Source organism: Kwoniella botswanensis, chromosome 1 (genome assembly GCF_036426115.1).
Source record: "Kwoniella botswanensis chromosome 1, complete sequence".
Taxonomy (NCBI): Eukaryota; Fungi; Basidiomycota; class Tremellomycetes; order Tremellales; family Cryptococcaceae; genus Kwoniella; species Kwoniella botswanensis.
Genome location: NC_088599.1, coordinates 3,169,855 through 3,194,544, shown reverse-complemented (window position 1 = coordinate 3,194,544; position 24,690 = coordinate 3,169,855). Strand labels below are relative to the sequence as shown.

General features: G+C 44.0%; 8 protein-coding genes across 8 annotated transcripts; 4 read left to right on the top strand and 4 right to left on the bottom strand.

The window, feature by feature from the left end:
• Window positions 1-352: 352 nt before the first annotated feature.
• L199_001231 (phosphoribosylaminoimidazolecarboxamide formyltransferase/IMP cyclohydrolase) lies at window positions 353-2,764 on the top strand (the record flags this gene model as incomplete). The annotated part of the gene is made up of 9 exons (XM_064886986.1): window positions 353-374; window positions 437-563; window positions 628-704; window positions 770-1,267; window positions 1,380-1,610; window positions 1,681-1,856; window positions 1,918-2,046; window positions 2,143-2,661; window positions 2,726-2,764. 9 exons carry the CDS (start codon window positions 353-355, stop codon window positions 2,762-2,764), a joined length of 1,818 nt encoding a protein of 605 aa, XP_064743058.1.
• A 1,012-nt stretch (window positions 2,765-3,776) lies between these two features.
• On the top strand, window positions 3,777-6,704 carry L199_001230 (uncharacterized protein; the record flags this gene model as incomplete). The annotated part of the gene is made up of 12 exons (XM_064886985.1): window positions 3,777-4,318; window positions 4,470-4,504; window positions 4,643-4,723; window positions 4,796-4,978; window positions 5,145-5,232; window positions 5,319-5,402; window positions 5,469-5,514; window positions 5,584-5,745; window positions 5,821-5,970; window positions 6,094-6,206; window positions 6,281-6,496; window positions 6,584-6,704. The coding sequence occupies 12 exons, from the start codon at window positions 3,777-3,779 to the stop codon at window positions 6,702-6,704; spliced, it is 1,821 nt and encodes a 606-aa protein (XP_064743057.1).
• Window positions 6,705-7,977: 1,273 nt separating this feature from the next.
• On the top strand, window positions 7,978-9,281 carry L199_001229 (uncharacterized protein; the record flags this gene model as incomplete). The annotated part of the gene is made up of 5 exons (XM_064886984.1): window positions 7,978-8,023; window positions 8,104-8,250; window positions 8,415-8,565; window positions 8,717-8,882; window positions 8,997-9,281. The coding sequence occupies 5 exons, from the start codon at window positions 7,978-7,980 to the stop codon at window positions 9,279-9,281; spliced, it is 795 nt and encodes a 264-aa protein (XP_064743056.1).
• A 269-nt stretch (window positions 9,282-9,550) lies between these two features.
• Window positions 9,551-11,888, bottom strand: L199_001228 (uncharacterized protein; the record flags this gene model as incomplete). Its single annotated transcript, XM_064886983.1, has 6 exons — window positions 9,551-10,015; window positions 10,113-10,197; window positions 10,299-10,512; window positions 10,642-10,813; window positions 10,903-11,315; window positions 11,405-11,888. The coding sequence occupies 6 exons, from the start codon at window positions 11,886-11,888 to the stop codon at window positions 9,551-9,553; spliced, it is 1,833 nt and encodes a 610-aa protein (XP_064743055.1).
• Window positions 11,889-14,143: 2,255 nt separating this feature from the next.
• Window positions 14,144-16,289, top strand: L199_001227 (uncharacterized protein; the record flags this gene model as incomplete). The annotated part of the gene is made up of 9 exons (XM_064886982.1): window positions 14,144-14,371; window positions 14,437-14,554; window positions 14,624-15,018; window positions 15,089-15,223; window positions 15,290-15,480; window positions 15,555-15,708; window positions 15,778-15,953; window positions 16,045-16,108; window positions 16,203-16,289. 9 exons carry the CDS (start codon window positions 14,144-14,146, stop codon window positions 16,287-16,289), a joined length of 1,548 nt encoding a protein of 515 aa, XP_064743054.1.
• A 570-nt stretch (window positions 16,290-16,859) lies between these two features.
• On the bottom strand, window positions 16,860-17,886 carry L199_001226 (uncharacterized protein; the record flags this gene model as incomplete). The annotated part of the gene is made up of 5 exons (XM_064886981.1): window positions 16,860-16,941; window positions 17,128-17,206; window positions 17,387-17,411; window positions 17,474-17,515; window positions 17,770-17,886. The coding sequence occupies 5 exons, from the start codon at window positions 17,884-17,886 to the stop codon at window positions 16,860-16,862; spliced, it is 345 nt and encodes a 114-aa protein (XP_064743053.1).
• A 923-nt stretch (window positions 17,887-18,809) lies between these two features.
• Window positions 18,810-22,145, bottom strand: L199_001225 (uncharacterized protein; the record flags this gene model as incomplete). The annotated part of the gene is made up of 1 exon (XM_064886980.1): window positions 18,810-22,145. The coding sequence occupies one exon, from the start codon at window positions 22,143-22,145 to the stop codon at window positions 18,810-18,812; it is 3,336 nt and encodes a 1,111-aa protein (XP_064743052.1).
• A 1,141-nt stretch (window positions 22,146-23,286) lies between these two features.
• On the bottom strand, window positions 23,287-24,627 carry L199_001224 (uncharacterized protein; the record flags this gene model as incomplete). Its single annotated transcript, XM_064886979.1, has 3 exons — window positions 23,287-24,051; window positions 24,167-24,398; window positions 24,470-24,627. The coding sequence occupies 3 exons, from the start codon at window positions 24,625-24,627 to the stop codon at window positions 23,287-23,289; spliced, it is 1,155 nt and encodes a 384-aa protein (XP_064743051.1).
• Between the last annotated feature and the right edge of the window lie 63 nt (window positions 24,628-24,690).

The window sequence follows — 24,690 nt, the reverse complement described above, 5'->3', positions numbered from 1 at the left end:
GTGATGCTGAGCGTATATACTTGTAAGAGTACAGTTATAGCTATACGTTACTCGTATCGAAATGAATTTATGACTGAGAGGGTGGTTGTTATCGATTGTGATTCCCGATTAGACGGACACTTCACCTCCTTAGACTCGTGCTCACGTGACACATAAAACCCACAGTTATGACATGCCTAACTGTGCTTCGCTTCGTTGCTCTGTCAAGCCTAACATTTCTTCCGATTAAACGTTTAAATTTCTGAAATTCGGGCATTCCGTGTGTTGGATCATTTGAAAAGTTGTTACACTGGATTAGCCTTCTTCCCTTCGCTCCTACATACAAAAACAACCTCGGAACAGAAACAGCAAAATGTCATCTGAGGCTCCCATCGGTGAGCAAAACCCCCTGTCCGATCCTTGGCGGTGCATATGAGCTAATCAGCTGAGTATACAGCCCTTCTTTCCGTCTACGACAAGACCGGTCTCCTCCCTTTTGCCAAGGGACTCAAGGAGTTGGGATTCAGATTGTTGGGTAGTGGTGGTACTGCCAAATTGATCAGAGAGAACGGTATGGAGATTGAGTGAGTATACGAAGCCTGACCAACAAGAAGACTCATGAGCTTTAGCTGATACATGGGTAAATAGGGATGTGTCAAGTATCACGAAAGCACCTGAGATGTTAGGTGGTCGAGTCAAGACTCTTCATCCTGCTGTTCACGGAGGTCAGTGAACAGCCTCCCAAATATACTCTCAGAGAAGGTAACGCTCATCATATTTAACTTATTAGGTATCCTCTCTCGGGATATCCCCTCAGATCTCGCCGACCTATCCGCCAATTCCATCTCCCCCATTACATTGGTAGTGTGCAACCTCTACCCATTCGTCCTGCAAACTTCCAAACCTGACTGTACCCTCGCCGGAGCTATCGAAGAAATTGATATTGGTGGTGTAACGCTTTTAAGAGCGGCAGCCAAGAATCACGGAAGAGTATCCATCATCTCTTCTCCATCAGATTACCAAACTATTCTTGACGAAATCAAATCCAATGGAAAGGTATCAGAGGAGACTAGAAGAGGATTAGCATTAAAGGCATTTGAAGATACAAAATCTTACGATGAGGCCATCTCAGATTACTTCAGGAAAGTGTATGCTACACCTGGTGTTGAGGACGGTATGAAGGCTACCGCTGGTGTAGGATATCAGAGATTACAGTTGAGATACGGAGCAAACCCTCACCAGAAACCTGCTCAGGCATTTGTCGAGAAAGGTGAAATGCCAATCAAGAGTAAGTATCTTCGTCCAATGCTCTGCTCTCTATTATCCTCTCATCATTGGTTACATCCGTACATCCCCTCAATTATACAGAGTAACTGATCATCTCTTACTGTCCCTCATAGCCCTCTCCGGTTCTCCTGGATACATCAACCTCCTCGATGCCCTCAACTCATGGGCTTTGGTCAAAGAGCTTGCAGCAGCCTTGAACCTCCCAGCAGCAGCTTCCTTCAAACACGTCTCTCCAGCCGGTGCAGCCGTCGGTCTCCCCCTCGACGAACGAGCCGCCAAAGTATTCGGTGTAGATGACTTGAAAGAGCTTTCTCCCTTGGCTTGTGCCTACGCTCGAGCTAGAGGTGAGTCGATCATACCCCGCTACCAACACGATAAGGGAATGTCAACTGATCATGCTTTTATGATAAATAGGTGCCGATAGAATGTCATCTTTCGGTGATTGGGTTGCTCTTTCCCACACTGTCGATGTTCCCACCGCCAAGATCATCTCCCGAGAAGTATCAGATGGTGTGATTGCCCCAGGTTACGAGCCTGCCGCTTTGGAGATTTTGAGCAAGAAGAAGGGTGGTAAATACTGTGTTTTACAGGTAAGACTGGTGTGATCTTCAGCGTCAAAGATCTGGACTAGAGCTGACTTTGACTTCGCAGATGGACCCCAACTACGAACCTGCCGAAATTGAAACTCGACAAGTCTACGGTGTTTCTCTCCAACAAAGGCGAAATGATTGTAAGATTGATGAGTCCTTGTTCCAGAATATCGTCACCAAGAACAAGAATGTGAGTTCAGCACCTTCTGCCACTCTGCCAACTAATATCTAAAGCTATCAGCTGAAGAATCATGAGGGATTGAAGACTGACTTAAATCTGTTATAGCTCCCTAAATCCGCTGTCATCGATCTCATCGTCGCTACTCTCGCTTTGAAATACACTCAATCCAACTCTGTATGTTACGCCCTTAACGGTACCGTTATCGGACTTGGTGCGGGCCAACAATCGCGTATCCACTGTACTCGATTAGCAGGTGATAAAGCCGATAACTGGTGGTTGAGACATCACCCTAGGGTATTGGACTTGCCATTCAAGAAGGGAACCAAGAGGGCTGATAAAGCCAATGCTATCGATTTGTACGTTACTGGACAAGCGTACGAGTCTGAAGGTGGAGAGAGACAACAATGGGAATCATTATTTGAAACTACACCCGAACCATTAACGAAAGATGAGAAGAAACAACATTTAGCTCAATTGAATGGTGTAGCATGTTCTTCAGATGCTTTCTTCCCCTTCCCTGATAATGTTCACCGAGCCAAGAGATCCGGTGCGACTTATCTGTGTGCTCCATCGGGAAGTATAATGGATGCGGAGTGTATCAAGGCGGCTGATGAGAATGAGTTGGTGTTTGTTCACCACAATCTGAGACTGGTGAGTGTCGTTAATATCAAAATTGAGATAAACTAAGTTAAAAATGTATACTGAATTTGCGTTTGCCCTCGGATAGTTCCACCACTAAACAAACGCAATGTGTTCAAATCATACTTGCCAGGATAGGTACAATTGAGGGGAGTGAAGAAGAGAAGGTTGAAAGAGAGTAAATAAGTTGTTCATAGTTTGATTGTTTTGGTATCAGTTCTTGATTGTTTTGTACTCAACGTATAAGGTAGATGGATAAAAGGAAAATAAACACCTTACATCTCAACATGTATATATGCATATGCAATATCACTCTGACAGTATAGCAAAGGCAATTCATGCACTATATTGTACCGACTGTACCACGATCAACAGAGTATGAGTTGGGAGAGTCGGCATTATCGTTCCATCCAAATTGTCAGGTCCAAAGGAATCTAAATTGCTCAATCTTGTTATTCGGTTCCCTATTTCGCATCTCTCCTACTCACACTCCTGACAATTTTCTTGATTGATGGGATCAATCATCCTAGATGATATGGGTGACCTGATCCCTTATGTCAAACGCATTTGCGGATATACAGGAAGTAAGCAAACATACCAGGGTCTGGCCATGATCGTCCTGTATATCTGAATCTGAATAGGAATGGACTTTCATATGGATGGAAGTGGGAATCCCATGGAGGTGGAAAGGGTATAAGGGAGAGAGGGAGATAAAGTTTTTTTTATCAATTGTGACGCGTACCGTAAAAGGTAAAAAAAGATGCAGGTGCAGGCTGAGTGACACGTTAATAACCCTCTTCTCCACATTGGGAAAAAGGAAGAGCAAGGACATAATGCAACCGTTTCTTCCTATCTTACTCGCAGCAGTGGTCTGAGTAGAGGATTTGCGAAGACATCTTTGGTCTTGACGATATCGACAAGATAGACAAGATATCCTTTCGATCTTGACACTTCATAGTATACTTGATCATTGATAATTACGCTTGGACCACTTCCTATTGTTATCACGACGCGTTGACGTTACACATCATCAGATTCATCAAATATCACTCTGCCTCATCCTAAATTAAATACCCCATACCGCATACACCTCGTTTTAGATGGATTATCAAGATCAAAACACCCATCATCACACCCAAGCCATACGAGTACCCAGATCACCCATCTTAGCTCAGCAACAACACGACAACTCAAACACCTCTTCATCATTGGCACCATCCATATCGTTGACAACAGGAGGAACCACACGAAGCAGGAGATATCCTTCACCTATACCTTCACCTTCTGCTTCCCCGCCTTTACCTCCCTTTCAACCTGATTCGCCCGTTCGTCAAGGTCCTAACCGCTTCCCACTCTCGTTGTTACCTTCGAGAATCATGAGGGTATCAAGGAACAATGCGAAAACATACCTCAACCTCTCAATAGCATTCAACATATTGCTCCTCATAGCGATATTCTTACCCACCGAACATGCCCATGGGATCATAGGTGACAAAGCGTGGAATAAGATTGAGAAATATGGATTGTTAAGGAATCAATGGCCTTCTTCCTCCGATGGTGGATCTGGACTGGGGTTGGATCCAGTGTCGACGAGGAGTTGTTCGATGTGTAGTGTCAGTCCAGAGTTCTGCGAGGAATTTGGGTGAGTGGATATATTCATTTTCGGACTTATGCTATCTATATATCTCATCTCATAGAGTACACTTGTATACCAACTATTCCAACTATCGAGTAATTTGATGTAGCCTGTCAATGGATGTACGACTGACTCAGTGCTCTATTTCCCACTTTAGCGAAGATAACCTGATGAAAGCCCTAGGATACACAGGTGAGTAATGCATGACTTGGTCGTACTTCAGATATGTACCTCACTATCCCCTACGAACTCGTGCTACATCGTATTTATCGTGTCGTGTGACCTCTCATATCTCATTTGGACTGGATTACTGATAGATCTCCTTCATAGGAACCAACAACCGACTCCGTAGAGCATTAGCTAAGATGAGGAGCGGTCAACCATTCACAGTGGGAGTTATCGGTGGATCAGGTAAGGATTGTCCCTCTCCCTATATATATATGAGCATTCCAACTGCTGATGGAGAAATGCCATGATCTATAGTGTCAAAAGGACACGGTCTGGATGCACCCGACGGCGATAATCCACACACCCCGCGGAACCTCAACCGAAGGGTATTCGATCACCTGGACGAACTCTTCCCAGCTTCGGGTGGGATTAAAACTGGTTCGAGTGGGAAGAACGAGAATAAGAATAGTTTTATCAACGGTGCGCAGGGTGGTATGGGTGAGTCTGCACTGTTTCCTTGAAATGAGAGGTTGGATGTAAGAGAATTATATATCCTCAATGGACTATCTTGGGAGGCTTGGATGAAGTGAAAGTCCAGCATCGCTGGATGAAACTGTCGAGGATCTGTGATACGACATTTGACTAATTCAAATGTTTTTTTCAGGTACCGATTACTTCTCTCTATGTTTCAACGAACATATACCTGAAGATGTAGATTTGGTACTTATCGAACTAGCGATCAACGATGAAGTGTAAGTTCAATTTCCCTTCATAGACTCGGCATAGACTCGGCATAGACTCGGAGTTCGCGTTGTCTGATGTTGGTCTCTTATCACAGCTTGATAAGGAACATGAATACTTACGAACTGCTTGTTCGAGGTCTGTATGACTTGCCTAATAAGCCTGCCGTATTGAATCTTCAGTAAGTTTCGGTAAATACTTCATTGTGGATCAGGACTGGATGCTAATCGGTTCCTTTATTGATCAGAGTATTCGCTTTGATGTTCCAATATGTTGCCAACGGTGGTGATCTGGTAAGTGTGGAACGGTCACGTCAAATATGCCGATCTCATCATGCTGACACATACCGTCATTCACTATAGCACAACGGTGTAGCTCAATATTACGACGTACCTACAGTGTCCTTCCGAAATCCCGTCTTACCCCAGGTTCTGCAAAATACTACGTTGGTCAGACATCTGTTCCACAACAGGGTGAAGAAGACCGAATGGACTGATCCGTTGGAAGAGATTGATTTGAGGCATGTGAGTGGGATATATACTGATCCGAAGTAGAAAATCAGAAATCAGAGCTAATGGTGAATATCCGCAATATCGCAGTTATCATGGCAAGGGCACGAACTCATGGGTAAACTCGCATCCGCATACATAGACACCCAGCTCTGTGAAATGGATAAGATAGAATCTAGATTAGGTGATTTGGAACAGTTGAATTACGAGACATTGTACCCTATCGAACCTTTACCAAGGGTGAGTGGGTAATCTGAATCATCAAACCATCATCCTTTTGCTAATCGTTACGGAATCATCTTGTGATATGGCTTCGTAATCTTACAAGATCAGTAAAGCTGACCCTTTGATTGTCGCTCGTAGGCCCCGCTGATGCAAAAATACAACCCTACATCCAACTTACCCAAATTATCACCTCAATGTTACTCTGCCAACGCCGTCAAACATCCTCTCAAACCATCTCAACAAAATGGATGGTAAGTCTAATGTCCTATACTCGTGGCGGATGAGTCATGGATACTGATTTTGTCTGTGAATCTTATTGATATAGGCGACACTGGAATTGGAAAGAGAAACATTACTTGATTGCCGATGAACCAGGATCCAAAGTATCTTTCCCCATCTCAACGACGTTGGGTCAAGTGCAATTACATTATTTGAGATCTTATCAATATAATCTGGGTTCAGCAAAATGTTGGATAGATAACGAGACGGATAAAGCGATGAGGTTGGATGGGTATTGGAAGGAACCTTATAATATTGGAAGGTGAGCAAGAGGGTTCCATGTGTCTTAAATATCAGGATCAATGTATGAAAGGGTGGAAAGCTAACATGTGACTTGTCATTTGCTTAGAGCCGCTACTATTCGTGACGATCTCAAACCAGGAGATCATGTCCTCCATTGTGAATTATTGAAAGAAACTGCCGATCCTACGGGTGGGAAAGAGTTCCGTATCATTTCGGTGATGAGGTGAGTATTGGTGTGATGTCTTCCCTTCGCTCTACATGTAGTATTGGTTGATACTGATGAGTGGGTTTCTTAACGCAGTATCTAAGATGTGTAAAGAGGCGATAAGGGATTATGATCGTCAACATATTTTTCGGGATTTGCGATTAGAGTCAAGAATTGAAAGACATTGGAATACTTGAAGATTGGCAGCATGCTTACAAAGGAGTGCATTTAATACATGATCGTACACAAGAGAAAAAAAGGGATGGAGGATAGAGGGTAGAGTAGAGGTGAAAGGGGAAAGGGAAGATCCAGTAGATTAAGATTCCTGATCTTGTGAATATATAGATAAACAGTACTGTATATACATCTCTTACCAATTTTGAAATCAATCGCATACAGATCTTAACACTCCACATAATTTACATCCATATATGAATTTACTATAAGAAACAGATATCACACCAGACTCTCTTCCTGATCGATTTCTACTTGGCACAAGAACAATCATCTATCTTCTCAATCTGAGGCCACTTACTGTAAGTTACCTACGGAAGTATCGACCGTTACCGTGTAAGGAATATTACCATTGTCACGCACAGCGATCAAAGCTTATCTTATACCCACGCACCACGCCCACCGGAACACCGATCTTGCCGAATAACCTTGACAAACAGTCCGAAAGGGGTTTCTTTACAGTGGTGGGTGGTGGTCATAGCGATAGGCGTGTTTACCGATATCCTTACGACGTTGAGGGTGTTCATGATCGATTGCCAGATGAGAAGGAATCCCTCATACTGTATCTGAGTGATCATCTGTTACCTGTGATCGGGTCCCTGCTGTGTATAGTGGTGCGTGGTGTTTGGTCAGTGGCACTGGACATGTGATTCTAAAGGAACGATCAGAACCAAACTATCACTACACAACGCATTGACCTCGTTCTTCGTAACGGTCGATTGGACTGGTTGATATTTTTTAGAAGGTCGTAGAGTATATTCCGTTGGTATCCATGTCCTTACTGTATGGTGTGAAGATGAGATACGTGCTTATATACATGTATAAGAGGGATACATCAAGAGCCTTTCATGTATCCCCACATCGCATTCTGACTCACCTGCTTTACCTGATTCCAATACAGCTACAACCACAACTGACAAAGCAAGATGGTCTTCGTGCGTGCTTTATGGTAATATCATGGCTACTGTAAGTCTACCTATCATTTTCACAACTCTTTGTACCAGATACAGTACCATCGAACCTTTGGTCCAGTGTACTGACGGGATCTCCAGCACACCAGGATGGTCTACATCTGCGCTCAAGAGATGGGACTTGTCGGTACACCAGGTAAGTCATCAGGCCAAATCCCATCAATTCCGTGCCAATCCTATCTGATCTGTGTGATTCTCTCTACCCTTCTATCGCAGCCTTCGAATTGCGCAACGTCGAATGGAGTGAGATCCTAAACCCCAACGAAAAGTTCAACTATGACAAGAGCCCTTTCAAGAGGATCCCATGGTTGGAAGATACAGAAAATGGCGTGCAGTTGTTCGAAAGTAGGGCTATTGTCAAATGTGAGTATGGTAAAACGTATCTTATCATACCTTCCTTCCTTCCATTGCATTCGAACGAGTAACCTGCAATTCATGACGGACCAGCCTCAGAATTGCGAGAAATGGCATGACCCCTCCCCTCCACTCTGGCTGATACCTTACCTTTATTCACTATGCTTACGTAGACATGGCAATGAAGACCAATTCCCGTCTCATTCCCAAGTACGACGACCCGGTCCAAGTGGCCAATTTCGAAGTGGCCTGTAGTCTTGAGCTGGGGGATTTTACCACTTATACTAAGATGTTATTGTATGAGCTCGTTCATGGTCCAATGGCGTGAGTGAATGATCTCCCCCTCATTACAGGGTCATTCTCGTTGTATATGAGCAAACATGTGATACGAATATTCCCTATCAACGATCTCACACATACTCTGAAACCACAGCGTAATCGCTGAAACTCATATTGACTGTTTGGGTCATCGCAGACATCAAAAGCCCACCGACGAAATACTTGCCAAATCGTATCGAGAAGCATTAGACCGAACTTTCCAAGGCTACGAGAGGATCCTAAGTAAACAAAAGTACTTGGCTGGAGATGAATTGACAGTAGTGGATTTGTTCCATATTCCAAGTGCTCATTGGCTTGCTATGGTAAGTCAATTCCCTTCTCCTTGATTACTTCGCCTCCACCCACCAGTGTCTTCAATACAAAGGACTGTTGGAATATGATATAGTGTCGTAGCTAACTTGACTGGTATAACCTAGGTCGGAGGTATCCCGCCCTTGGGAGGAGGGACACTCCCATTCACAAAATCTGACGGTACCGCCGCTGCCCTCCCTATCCCCAAAGTTGCAGATGGGACCTGGCCGTTGTCCCATTCTGCCACTGCCGACACAGACGGTACCCTCCCCTTCCCCCACTTGAGAGAATGGTGGAAGAACCTCCTCGAGCTGGACAGCGTTAAGAAAGTCAATGGTCAATTCATCGAGATTATGCAAAGGATGGCGCCACCCCAACCACAAAGGGAAGAACAAGAGCAAGCGAAGTGAGTTTGAAGCCTTGCCAGAATACCCCTACCTATTGAGTAATGTCTGTATGTACTGTGTGCGGACTTCACTTCGTCGAGACTTTCTCGCTGAAGAAGAATCATGACCAAAAAATAAATGATAAAAATGTATTCATTGTCCATATTGAAATCATTTGACATGCGAACTGTTACATATTCGAAGAACAAGTAGAAGTATAAATAATATAAAGCCAAATTATTACCCAAAAGACAAATCCAAATTCCACACCCACTGTATTTGACTCTACTGAATCACTGAACAACAGTCTCCACCTTATCTTCTTGAACTGGTACGTCCACGACCATACTCTTAATTTTCCTATCACCAATTCTCCTACTCAACCCTTCAAGTAACTCAAGCATCATCTCCTTATTAGCCCTATACAATCTATTGTGGTATTCATTCCAATCCTCTTCAGAACTACTTCCTATGGATTTAGTAGGTATATCATCGTTGAGCTTCTTCATACCTAAAGGTAATTGTTTCTTTTCGCCAGTTTGGATATTATAGGTGATTTTACCTGGCAACAAAGGTTTGGTGACTCCCGTACCAGAGCTGGCATGATGGGATTTAGGTTGATTGGTATATGGGTCGATACCTTTTCTCAACAACAAAATAGCTTCAATCTCCCTTAGACCAGGTGCGTGGAGGACGATAGATGGATCACGCAGGAATTGATAGGCGTTGAGTAAAAGTTCGGATCCAAGTACAGGAACCTATTTACAACACCAAAAAAAAAAAATAGATGAGCATTATTGGGCTTGTACTGTACGATGTCTTGAGATACTGTATGTAGATGGAGCTTCAACTCACTCGACTGACCACGCCAGCTGGAATGGCAGAACTCAATTTCTTTTCTAAATATGTCCAACCCATGAAAGCGGGAAGTACAAGATCCCTAACGAGATAAAACAACATCAGCATCCGCATCGCGTGACACACTATACAACCGTATGACGATCAGGATGGGGTTTTGGATGAGTGTGAAGTGGTACTTACATCGAACCTAATAACCTATAAAAACTAATATATTCCAAACCCGAATGAATAAACACCATATCCCTCATTGAGTCGGGGATATTCAGTTCTGCGGTGGGAGCTAGCGATCCAATGAAATGAAGTGTGACGGGTGGTCTGGAATCGTCATTGGCTGAAATATAAGTGGAGTTGGGTTCGGATGATAAAGGTAGATATCCCCAGGCTGCAGGATCGGCTATGGTATTGGAATATAAACTTCAATGTGAGATCTTTCCATTTCACTCTACTCTAAAGAAGCTCGATAAATCCCAGGTCCCAGATTGTGAGAATGCCAGAACGCCGAAGAAAGAAAGGTCCGACTCACCCTCAATGGCAGCATGCAAATCACTCAGAATAGGGTTATAAGTTCTTCTCCAAGGTTGAATGTTACCCAAGATTGCTAATCTCGATGGTATACGTTCAGCACGTTTGGGGAAGAACTGTGAGACGGAGACATCTTCACTATCTGGTAATTTCGATGCGTCCACTGGGAAGATCTACACGCCATAATCGTCGCAACAAAATATCAGTGTCAGTCATTTAATTATGAACTCTTTGAGGTGGTTTGGTTGTAAATCACACTTACCGGAACAAATTCCTCTACATCCACTTTACCCCAATGTAATTGTTTCAAACTATGAGACCATTTCAAGACTTCATTTTTCAAATAATTCTTGACATGTTTACTCAGTGTCAAATATGTCAATCGATTTTGTTTCGCAGCTACTTCCCAACTATTCCTTTCTTTTTCACTCAGATTTTCTAACTCGTGTAACATACAGATCACTTCCATATTTTGGTTATTCTTCATAGCCTCGTAGGCAGGTACGTTCCGAGGCCAATTCCAAAATTCGTGATCGCATGAGATATGAATGGTAACATCGATTTCCCCATTGGATACTGCGTCTGCGAAAGTACCGTCAGAGTACATGGTTGGGGGAGTTGTGTAGTTCATTCCTGATGAGAGGACTTCGGCGTATCCCCATCGGAATTTGTCTCCTGTAACATCCAAGCAGAAACAAATTTATCAGTCTTTGTCTCCTTTCGATTCGAAATTGTAGATTACAGGTTGAACAGATCACACTCACGATATAAAGTAAAGTTCGCTCCGATATCCGTGAGAGTTTTCAGTACAGCCCCCACGACCTCCTCATGAAATCCTGCATGTTCCAAAACAGCAATCCTCAAATCGCTTATCCCACTAACTTCATCTCCTGTCTCTTCTTCTCCAATTACTTGCGACCCTTGTCCCTCTTCGGTGATCTCAAACCTCTTGCTCCTCTGTCTTTTAGTGGTTGACTTGGATTTGATCAATTTTGGCAAATCGTACGCACTGGTCTCTACGAACGTCCCATGATCACCTGCTGATCTCGTGCTGATCGGTGAATCATACTGAGCATGAGCATTAGGATGTGGGTAGAATACGTCTTCAGAAGAGAGGTAAGAGGATAGTCGGGGTGCTCTGGAGGATATGTCGGAAGGGATGGATTTGTACAATACAAATATGGTTGAGAGAATAAGGAAGGGGAGGGATCGTCGAGTGGGTAAGAATCGGGAACGAGGTCGGGACATCTTAATCTAAGTTGATGGTGATGGTAGGGTAAAGAATGTAAGTACAAAAGTAGAAGAGGTAGGACGATGCGATACGATTCTATCGTATGGTGAAGGCAGTCCAGCTCGACTGGATCTGGATGGGTTCAAAAGAATGTCGATTCAGTCCTGCTGATTAGTTGGTGGATGTAAGAGTAAGATTCGTATCAAACGAATTGAAAGGAATGACTATTGTAAGCTTGATGAAGATTGTTAGAAGAACAAAAACAACATTGAAAGATGCAAATGCAAAACCGTCAACCAGGTAGTATCACACATCTCATCTCACATCGACGTCCATGGCACACAAAAAAAAAGAGAGCATAGATCTCCCATATCTCTCAGATCTCCCGGAAGTATCAGCAAGAACCATTCCCTTTGAAAGAGTTGGGAAAAAGAAAGAAAGTTAGCCTCTTACATCAACTACAGTATATCTTCTTCTCCCGTTACTCTTTACTCTTGGAATGGACAGATCCAATCCATTCGTCGACAAAAGAAGATTTGTCGACCATTTGTCCGAAGGTGGGAACTTGGATCTGTGGTTCTGGGTCAATGGCTTAGTGGCGTATTCTCCTTTCTCCGAGATACTCTGATATGATATGAGTTGTCTCTGGTAAAGTTGACTCTGTACGAAGAATGAGGAATGAGGCTTCGAAGATACTCTCGTAAAGTTGAAAAAGACAAGCCATTCTTTATCCGCAATGGGTAGTAAACCAAATTATCCTTAAATTCTCAATCCCCAGCCAGGCACGGCAACCAACTTTGCAGGAATTTTACCGATCATGGCAATTTTGAGCGATTGACATCCATCTTGGCAGATACGAGTATTACTCGACGTAAGTTACCTGGCATTAGAAGTAGGAAGCATGCATACAGATCGGCACTGGCATGGACACCACGCGAAGGTCTCGCGCAAAGACATATCGCTAAGTGAGATTCTACCAGAGAAGCAGACAAACATCTCGAGGCAGGAAAACATATCTTGTTGGACACAACTTAGTGTTGTGGGCAATCCGTTGAGAATCAGCAGGTGCAGCATCAAGCTGAGTAAGTCGGTTGAGAAAGTAGTCATCTCTCGGTTGCGGAGAGAAGAATGACAATGGATGTACCGTGAATCTGATCATGCAAGAATGACATGAGTATATCCTTACCTATTGAAAAAATCAGTTTCATGTCCTCAAGTCAGGCATAGAATGCTAACAGTATGACATATGACAAAAATTACTAACCCAACGCGAAAGAAGTTTGCTGCTTCAGCGCACAGACGATGAAAGGGATGTCATGCATGACCAGGCACCGGACGAGCAAATGTGACTCCCAATCAAAAGAGTTCAAGATCATTCACTTGTCCATTCAGCGGGGGACAACCCTCTTATTCAAAAGATCCATATTCAGTATAGCTATCGCTCACGTCTCGAGGGGTGTGTCCTGTCACCAATACACTATTCATGCGGACCGACACCAAACGAATCATCCAAGGCAATGTCTGGGCAAACGGAAAGATAGACGTGCCTGGCTTGAGACACGTGGTGTTTATCTTTCCCCTTCTCATTCATTTGTTTACAATTCAAAATAGATAGGAAACAAGGAGAGATGATCGAGTATCACTGTAACACCTCCTATTCAGTCCAACTACCACCTATACCTGTATTCTATAGTCATCTGATCACTCATCGTACACCGCGCTAGGCTCATCGACCTCCCCACACGCTCTCTTGATCTCATACATTCCTTTTCATTACCACGTAAAACGCCAGCGTCAGAGACGCTTTCATAGTCAATACAAGGTAGGAAAGAAAAGCCCGATATAGAATCAAATTCATTGGAACGAGAAACACCCTTGGCTCTTTCGTGTTTCAGTACAACCGTAGTGAGTCAGAGTCGTCTCCCATTCATAGTCACTATTTCTGCAGGTCACAAATTTTTGATATATGTATGACTTTACGGTGTACATCTCTCTTGCCTTGCCCTCATTCTCATTTTCTTGACTGTTCTTCTTCCCCCGCCGGTCGGTTCTGGTGCTGCTGCACTCCTACTCACTCTAGTCATTCTTTGCATATTCCACACTCCTTTGACAATTCATACGATCTACTTTTTGATCCTTCGTACCGTTCTCATCTCCTTCCCAAATCCATAAGCACAAGTCATATAGGCCGACACCACAACCTCACCACCTTACCGCGATAAACCTAGCCTTTCTTCGTGTGTTGTACTAATCATCTGGACTATCTCTCTCAATGTTCAGCTTCGCCTCATCCACCCCCTCACCTTCCATACCCTTACCTCAACATCGAGGCCCTATCCGACTTGGATCACCCGTCTCCTCATCCTCATCCGGTAGAAAACGAAGAATCATGTCTATGCAGTGTAACAGGCTCACAGCGTTTCTGCTATTGGGATTTGCCATAACGTTGTTCTTGACTCATACGGTCATAGAGCAGACTACCGGTCAATCAAGTATCCAGGTGAGCTAGTTTCCTAAATCTAGTGATCACCACAAGCTGATATCCGATTCACACCTTTGTGATAGCATATAAGCAAACTTAGTAAATACCTACCTTCTAAGACTGTCAACAGGTGGGCAGACCTGTATGTAGCAGAAGCGGATTTCCCAGAAACAACCTATATGAGTGGAGTAGCTGGATTCAGTAAGTCCCTTCCTCCTTACATATCTCGCACTATATACTGATCAATCTCGTGTAATTTGTGATCCACAGATTACTTTCACAACCTATATTTCGCAAATGGTACCTTCCTGATAGTCACTTCGGAGCCCTCTTCTCTTCCTTCATACGGGATTAACGGGATACTATCAGGATTACAAGACCCAACTGATAAATGGCATAATCACTGGGCAGCAGAAGAAGATCGAATCATGATTGTTTCACCTACCGAAGCGAAAGAGAGAATGTTGTTGGGTAAAGCGGCTATAAGGAAATCAGGTGTTAGTATGATGTTTGCCGATATCAGAGAAGGAAGTCAAAGTTCATTCTTAAATCATTATTATCATTTTATCGGTGAGATGTTCCTGGGGCTGTGGAGGGTAGTCACTGCTGCTGGGGAGATTGAGTTGCCTTCGAGGTTGATCTACAAGGCTCAATCACCTGATTGGGTGAGTAATATCAGCATCAGAATCACTCAATTTAAGTCTCGACTGATTGAGTTTCATTGTTGTCTTTTAGAGAGACCACGCTGGTATCACGACATGGTTCCAACAAGCTGTTCTGCCCGAAGCTGAAATCGAAGAAGCTACAATTTACGAAGATAGAAGGAAAAGTGGCGTTACTTTCTTGTTCGACAAAATCGCTATTGCTGATGTAGGTGTCTGGTCACAAACACCTTTTCAGTTGAGCAACACCAAGCTAATACCTTAACGCTATTAGCGATGGGCAGCTCATCGAGCAGGTCAAGAGGTCAAATTCTGGAACAAAGCCAATGCGGACTTACCTTCCCTTCCCGTACCCTTGACGTGGATGGACCCCTTGAGAGATCAAATCAAGAGATTGGCTCTGGCAGAAGGATACGAGATGAAGAGGAAGAATTCTAAGGTCCCTATTGTATTGTACATCAACCGGTAAGTGCTTCTACATCCCCAAGCCGTACATTATAAATATCGACCATCAGCTAATTGTTGGTGGGGTGTCGTAGTCAATTGACCACTAGGAGACTGATCGACGAGGATGAAGAAGAACTGGTCGATGAGATGGAGAAACTGGCCGATGAAGGGGTAATTGAGTTCTATAATGAATATATGGAGAAATTACCTAGAGTCGAGCAATTCTGTCTAGCTATGAAGAGTGATGTGAGTGATCTTCAAATTTTTCACGTTTATATACTCTGAGACTGATAATACGTCGACTCCTGTATACAGGTCATGTTTGCTGTTCATGGTAATGGTCTGTCCCATCAACTATGGATGAAACCAGGTTCAGCCGTCATGGAAATTATGCCTGTGACAGGGTTCGCCAGGGATTATGCGATCTTGGGTGAAATGATGAATCATGAGTATTATGCTATCCATTATAATGAGACTTTCCCAGCTGAGAAGTAAGTCGGTCGCATTCTTGCATCTTCACTTCCAGTTCCATTCGCTACAAAGAAGATATGAATGCTAATGATGATTGGTCACGTTCGGTAGATGGAGGAAAGAAAATGGTTATGGTGTTGATCAAGGACCAGATTTCCATTCTTCTCGGATAACCGTAAGTCATCAATAATCATTCTGGTATCATCCGAACAGATCTTTTGTATTGTTATGGGCAATGTTCTGACGATGAGCTTAATCAATCCAAACAGATCGACGGTAAATTCATGGCTGGTATGGTCAGGAAGTTAGTATCCACTAGGATAAACTTGGTCGAACCTCCTTTACCGTGGAAATAGCAGTAATACTTCTATTGAAGTCGTTGTAGTACGTTAGTTGAGCAGTCAATCAGGTAGTTACCTATTGGTTAGGGTTGATCTTTTGACATATGATTTTGACGGACAATCGATTTGACATTTGCATTTATACATCTATACATTCATACATCTCATATACACCTTGGCACTCGCATGTAATTTGGATCAAAATTAAAGCTTGCATTGCATGAGTATGAAAATCTTTAGCGATGTCAGTAAGAGCGATATATTTCACGGATTGATCCTAGGTAAGTGAAGTGACTGGACATCCGCTCTATTTCTCTCTCTCTCCCTCCCAGTTGCAGAGTCATTTGTGGTGCCACCATGCTCGTTGATGCATCTCTTGCAGTGATCCATCAATCATTGAGCGTCTGTTTGCGAAAAAGGAGATAGGGTAAAAGGAGATAGGGTTCTGATCATGCGCTCAAAAGGTGATACATCTCCCTGACTCGGATTTCGTGATTGTGATGCAAATATGTATCATGTTACATCCCAACTAGAGCTAGAAGAGCCTAAATCCAACCTAAACCTAAGAATCTAAAGAATATTCATTTATTTCTTGGTAGCGGCGGCTTTGGCTTTAAGAACTCTCTTGACGATGGTAGCTTCCTCGATCAAGAATGCTCGGGTGATTCTGTGGGTGTGTGGTGTGTTGGTTTTTGGTAAATTGCAATGTGCAATGTACAGTGGTAATATCATTGAGATTGACATTGACAAAAGAAGGTGTGAATAAATGGAATGGATCGAGGTAAGAGAGAATGATGATTGTTCACATATCAGCATTGTAAGAATTTTCAGCGTACGTCTAAACTTCACTCACCTAGACTTAACACATGGGGCACAGACGGAACCACCGTAAGCTCTGTTAACGGTCTTTTGTCTCTTGGAGAGGGTAGCGTCTGTGAATGAAATAGCAAGTCAGTACACATGATCTCCAGATTGTCCATCTCCATTCTAATCCCCATTATCCACCAATTCATCCACCATTCTCCTTCTCTTCCGACATGTCCCAGTCATTTCATCCCCTCCCATGTCCAGCGACACGATACGCTATGAAGAAAGTAGGAAGCAATACTAACATTGTCGGGGTCGGAGAACGGGGATCTGAACGTAAAGGACATATCAGTATTTTACTCAAAATCGAATGTTTGGTAAAATCAACTTACACCTGGGAGAGCAAGACCACAGTCACCACATTTAGGGGCGGACTATCAATACATAGCAACCAAATTATCAGCACAGTTTCTTCCCATCATCGTTATCGTTATCCGGTACATCTCCCTCTTATGTCTATTGCAACTAATCCAAATCCCAATGCGATCGATTATTCCAGCTTCATCCGTTCTTCATCTCTCTTTGGACCCAATTCATTCAATTCCATCTTCGAGCATATTCTCCGTCTACCCCCTACCATACATCCTCTTTGTCCAAACCCGGACCCAGACCCGGAACCCAAACTCACAGCAAGCTTCTTCAAGTGGTGGACGACCAATTTACCACCGGGTGTCTTGACGACCCTTCGTCTGTTGGAGGTGGTGTTGTATGGTTGGCGCTTTCGGAGGGTGACTCGTTGGGCCATTTTGAATAGATGATTTGATGACTTGAAGGATGAGACTAACAAGAACGAAGATTTATCAATGTGATTTTGTTATTTGCTCGATTCCTGACTGACTGAGTGAGGATGGCGATGGTACAGTACAAGCTCACAGTGAAGCCCATGCAGCATACAGCCAAAGGCCAAAAGCTGGAAATCTGAATTACCGAACATATCTCCGAGATCACCAAGCAGGAGTCTAAAGATGTGGCACCAATGCAGCCCCGGATCAAGGTGCTGCCAGCCATCGGCTATAGTTTTAACACCGATGCCCGCGTTTCGGTCTGAAAGACGATTCACCTAGTCCGTAGATCAACATACACGGGCCATATGCGTCTCTCGACGTTCAACAAGTAAGCATGATCGACTTGCCAATCAATTTCACTCTACGTACGCTACTGCAGGTCGGACAGATTGCTCGTCTACAAGCAATTGACCGTGTCGACATAAGTTGTAGACAGATGATTCACAAGCGCATCTCCAGCCAGCCCATCCCACAAGCAAGCAAAAGTATATCCTTACACAGAGCTCAGTCATTGACCCGCAAATGAGCAGATAGCAGACTGAAGAATAGAGGAAACTGCTTGAGTCGGATACACTCGGTTTCATATTGAATATTTGCGACTAGGTGAAGTTCTAAATCTGAAAGGTCTATCGGATTGTATCTCGCCCGGACCATTATACTTTTCTGCATGTCGTTCATAAGTTTCGTTAAAACAGTTATATAATAGATATCTATCTATTTACTTGTCCGTATATCCAAATATAAAGGTGAAGTAATATTGTCCGTATGTATATATGTATATCTTTCAATGAATAATGGGGTTTGAAGAGATGAAGTGCTACAACAGCTACAATAAGATCGAACAAGAGAACACCCAGCCTTCGATATGAGAAACGGCCAACTACTATAAGATCGTCACTACCACCACGACAGCTACTATCCCAGCTATGATGATCAAAGGCGTAGAAATTACGGCAGCGTATCGGCATTTCCTTACCATCGGATCAGGGTGATATAACCACTTGAACCTACCTCTACCTTCTCCTTCGGTAGTTTCAACTTCGGTTGAAGATGAAGGTTCAGGAGAAGGTTTAAGTATTGGCCATCCTCCTACGAACCATAGTATCGGTAATACAAACCCAGATATAAACAACATCAGGGGTGTACGAGAAGGTGAACTTGAAGGTTTCGAGGGTAGAGCCTTTTCGAGATCTGTCGTAGTGGTTGTAGCTTGTCTAGACGATACATCCAATCCAGCTAATTCAGAGGAAGTCGATGATTGATTTGGATCCGTTAGAGAGGTATCATTGACAGGTGGATAAGATGGATGTTCAACCATCATTATGCTATTGGTATTGTTATTACTCTGAGAGACCAGATCGATACCTATACCTCCCTCCGTAGATACAGGGTAGCAGTAACGGTCGTAATTTTGGTGTGGCACTGTCTGCTGAGCTAGAAGAGGCGGAAGTGGAAGTGGAAGTGGAAGAGGAAGACATCCAACTCCAACTCTGTCTGATCCTCCTTCTATATTCCTCGTCCCCCTCGTCGGGTTGTTCAGCAATGGAGGAGTGGGTCTTCGGTATTTCGGAGTAGGCGGTAAGGGAGGAAGGACAGGTCGAAGGTGTGATTTGGGTGTACGTGGTGGAGTGGATGTCATCACTCCCGTGCCAGTCAGACTGATTGGAGAGAGCGGTAGTGGTGGTAGTTCGTGGAGTTGAGGTGTTGTCGTCATCCGAGCAGGAGACATCGAGTGTCGTTCGTGTACTCTGTCTTGGGGTGTCAAGGAACCGAGTCTCCGATGGATCTTCAGAGGTGGTGTTCGAAATTGAGATTGGGACAATGAGATCTCCGATAAATCCCAAGATCCCTCCTCCGCCTCCTCCTCCTCGGTTAGTTGGTGATCCGACGGTTTTACTTCTACTTCTGTTTCTGGTTCTACTTGAACTTCTAAATCCCCAATTCCATCCTGAAGCTGATGTCGTGGGCGTTCGTTCTCCTTCTCGTTCTCGTTCGATATCAAGGGAGGTTCGTGGTGTAGGTGTGGATGAGGATACAAGATGTCCGAGGGGGTCGAATAACTCTGACGTCGGCAAGGGTTCAAGTATCGATATTCTTTTGCTACTATGAGACATTCTTTTGGCGGCGGAGGGTTGATCTGAGATTTGGGTAGTCCAGTTTGAACTGATATCTCTTCGATTTCCGGTGTGGGGAGGGGAGGGGGTAAAACGAGGTTTGTTCGTATGTCGTTGATAGTCAACGGTATAGATTCCATTGACTGATCTTGATATTGATTGTTCATTTCGATTTTCCTGCTTTCCTGCTGCTCCTGCTGCTCTTCTTCCCGTAGAGTCATACGGTCGTTTATATTTATCGGTTGGGCGTTGAGCACATCTCCCTCTGCTAAGAAACTCGAAATCTTGTTCCTCGTATTCACGTTCATCGATCGTTGAGATCCGACCATCCCTTCCTCCCCATATTGAAAATCCACTTCCTCCTTGTCATTCTTTGGTGATTCATCCACATCTGCATCCGCCAATTCATCCTTGAGCCAATTTCCGAGGAAGCCTAATCCCCAATTAGTTGGGGCTGGAGTAGGCGCAGACGTAGATAATCCCGCCAAGGCAATTGGTGTACCCAATTTCTGTCTTTCCTTGATCCTGCCGATGTTAGCATCGTGTCTTCGGAGAGTACGTTGAGGTTGAGACTGAGTATTGATAGTACAGCCTCCATTCTCAGGTGATTTACTAGGTGAGTCGTCTTCCCCCTCTCCCATTCCAGGTGAGGGAACTCTAGGTGCCATCTGAAAGGTACCAACGGGCAATGGTGCAGAGGGGGTATTCGCATCGAACCATGTACCCTGGTCGAACAAAGGGGATCGAAGCCATGCTTTCTCACTCATCAACTTGGTACCATGCTGTACGCCCTGTTCTAATGCCAGATCATGTAAACTGGAAGCATAAGAGTACCTGAACGGATTGGAGCTCGCGTAACTTTCGTTGGAATGATTTTCTTCTGATTTACTGTGACGATTGTCGTCAAGGTCCGGTGTCCGATGTTCGAGATCTGACGAGGGAACTGGTGAAGCACCTTGATATGGGACACTGGCCGGGCTGAGCACAGGAGGTGCGAGCCAAGCGGGAGGCGAAAGGTACGGGTCGAAAGCCGAAGCGTTATCTATGGGTCTAGGGGGTATAGGTGGAGCGAGTGCTGGTTTGGTAGGAGGTGACCAAATGGGTTCACGAGGTTGTTGAGCGCCCGGTCGTTCGCTCCAGGCTTTGACCAATTGGTGGTAGAAGTTTGGATCTTCGACATCTCTTGACCCGACACCCTCCAATTGCCTAACGGTGTGAGCAATAGCCACGATCCTCTTTCTTCTCCTTTTCACTTTCTCAGGTGAATCCAATACCTCTTCTGGACCCAATTCGGCGGAGGTAGCGCCGGCACTTTCCTCAGAGATTGACGGGACGTAATGCGCGGCGGTACGAAGTTCAACAGTCTCACCTGAGAACGAGGATGCCCAAGAATAGGTTGAGTTGTCCCCGTGACTGTCTACTGAAGAGATATCGTGGGGTAGTGATGGTCTTGCTTTGGATTTGTTGGGAATAGGAGGAAGGGGTGGTGAAGGACATCCGAGGGCTAAACCAAGTTGGTTAGGAGTGATCAGAGCTAGGTCGGGGGAATTGACATCGGATGGAATGGGTGAAGATAAATCGGGTGTATCGATATCAGTAGGTGTTCTGATTTCCATGCGATTAGAGAACCTTCTTTGACGCTGCTGCTGTTGCTGCTGTTGCTGTTCATGTAGATGTGTATCCTGCTGAACAACAAGTTGAGCAGGTTTGGTCTGAGGTTGACGGCGAGCCAACAGACTTAGAGGTCTCCAACCGATCCTCAAATCCGCATCCGCATTCTCTTTATCCCTTTCCAGGTGATGAGCCATAGTTTGTCTCTTCAATCGTCCTATCCGTCTGGCTTCTTCCAGTTTCTGCCTTTCAGCTAGTAACATGTTATCTCGTTCTTCCCTCGAGAGTTTCTCTTGGTCGTTCAAATGAAGGTGTGCGAATTCGTTGATATGTTGTTCTTGAAATATTCGGACAGAAGAGGGCATCTTCTTGATATTCGATAAGGTTATCGATTTTGAGGTTGATTTAGTTGGAGGAGAAGAGAGCGAGAAAGCAGGAGAGGGAGAGGGCGGCAAAGGTGGTAAATTGGTTATATCAGACATCATGGTGGTCATCTTTAGGGATAAAGGTCATTCATCGAAAAGCGGCTGAATCAAACAAAGGAATTTCACATGGATCAGCTTGTTATCTGCTTGATCGTCTCATAGGCACTCATGTGGAATCGAAGATGCCGAAAATGAAGGAAGGGATGAAGGTAATTCACTCACGTCTCACCACTTGACCGCTTCTCTAACCTTATACCCAACTTGAATCTATCGGATGGGTTTCGTTTTGACGATGATTATTGATTATACTGTATGAATAGATCGATCAAAGCTGACGGATGGTGCGAGAGATGGCATAATGTCTTTTGAGCTTATTCGATGACGAGTCTTAGATATATGTGAACATTGATCGGTAGGTTATTGAATTGAAGGCTGCTTGAGGTGAGACAGGGTACTATATGAATGGTATAATAAGATATGAGGTCAATGCTCCAGGGAGGGTAGCTGCTCGTGGATGTGTATGCTCGGTTGGTCAATGAGTGTGATGCGGGAGTTATGGTACGGTCTATTATAGAGTATATATGAAGAGGGATGGATGATCAAGGATGGATGTATCTGCTGTGTTATATTCGCTTCAGTTGTTTGTGTTTCTGTCTTCTGTCCGCGTACCTTGAATCGACCCGACTGATTTTACTTTTCAAAAGTGTAAACCCTAAATTACCACAAGTGGCAAGTGGCAGCCTGTCGTTACATCATCCATGTGAATGTTTCATACACCTGCCTACCTACTACCCTGTACCATCCGATACGACAATGCATACGATGACGAGGGATCAACCACGTTCTGTCCATGAGGGGGTGTCTGGATACACAGTACGCTGTGTCGTTTGTATCACCAGTCACATCATCTCCTGCAGGGGTTCAACACTGAGTCATCGCAATTTCACGGTGAAATCCGGTTCGGCTCGTAGCATAAAAACGACAATGGGGCAAATCTGAATCCTGAAAGATGATGGTTAGTATCGGCATACCTTGTCTTATATGGTTTCTTTGGATTCGATTGACTTGAGATATCATCGACAGGGACAATGCTATATACATCTATACATCTACAAAGATCAGACTCCATCATAAGATGCTAAGAAAGGGGATGAAACGATGTACAGTACAAATACCAATATGATACCTGGTTTAATTCACTCGAGGCCGCTTACCCCTCCTTCCAGAGCTCTTGATTCTTCTCAGCAAACTTGAAGAACTTTGCTAACCCCACGTTATTCTCCACATGTCCTTCGGGGTCCTGCGATTTCTCCGGATGAGCTATCCCCAATCCATATAACCCATTGACCTTTTTCCCATCTATCCTGAACTCCGATGTATCTTGATCAAATATCAATTCATCCTGATTGATTTCTTTCCCATCAATGACCATCTTGGGATATGGATTCGGCTGATATCCTATTGCATATATCAAATGCGTACACTCCTTCAGCCGATCTTGATATACTTCCTCTTCATTGGAGCTGATGTCGATCTGTTCAAGAACCTCTTGAACATCTTCAGTAGGATTATCCATATGTTCCTTTGACCATTCGGCTGTATCACCTTTCAATCCAGCATTATCGAATACAATCCCACCATCATCTTTATAAATCGCATATCTTATCTTACTCCTTGCGAAATTCAATATTTTCAATTCCCTTTGTTTCTCTTGATGGATTTCAAACAAGTTACGACAGACCAATACGCCCGAATGGGAATTACCTATCACACCTACTATGCTCTTCTTGTCCTTCGGGAATAAAGCTGGAAGAGTCGATTTGACCATACATCTATCTAGATCTAGTATTTTGAGGTTGGAGTTGTAAGGGAGATGAAAAGATGGTGTCATGGGTTGAGAGCCTGTACAGAGAAATAGACGAGAGGTGGTCAGAGGTGAAGGATGGTTGTGAAAGCCTACAAACCACGTTGAGCCCTTTGACAATGAGGCAGATGAGAAAGTCAGCTTCCTTCCCATAGATCATCATAGCAAGATATTTCATGCGAAGTACCAGATAACAACTATATGTGTATGGAAAGCGCTGACTCACCTTCAGCTGAACTTCCTCAACTTCCCCTTTTATCTTTTCCACTCCTTCATTCTTCGTTATACCCTCTTCGAGCATCTCAATCATATCTCCTGCCAGGCTCAACTGACAAGTCTCATCTCTATCTATCTGCTCCAACTCCGCCATGACATTTGACTTGGATGTAGAATCGATGATTCGTCGACATGTCGCTGATGACTCCACCGCATCGAGATATATACCTACTTTTGTGTTCCTACGATATCACATATCATGAATCCGATATCAGTGGCAATTTCCCTAAAGCTGGTACCAACGACAACTTACGATGATATCTCCCTATACAGTTCGTTCAACCTCCCACCCTTAAAAGACTTATCGATCCAGCATATCTTGCTCAGTCCCACATCAAGTAACGATTTCATCACTGCTAGACCACCGGGTCCTGCACCGATGACGATGGCTTTGTAAGATCTGGACAACATGGCGTCTTCTGATATCGATGGTGACAGGACGGGTATCGCGTTTGAGTAGACCTAGAGTGATAT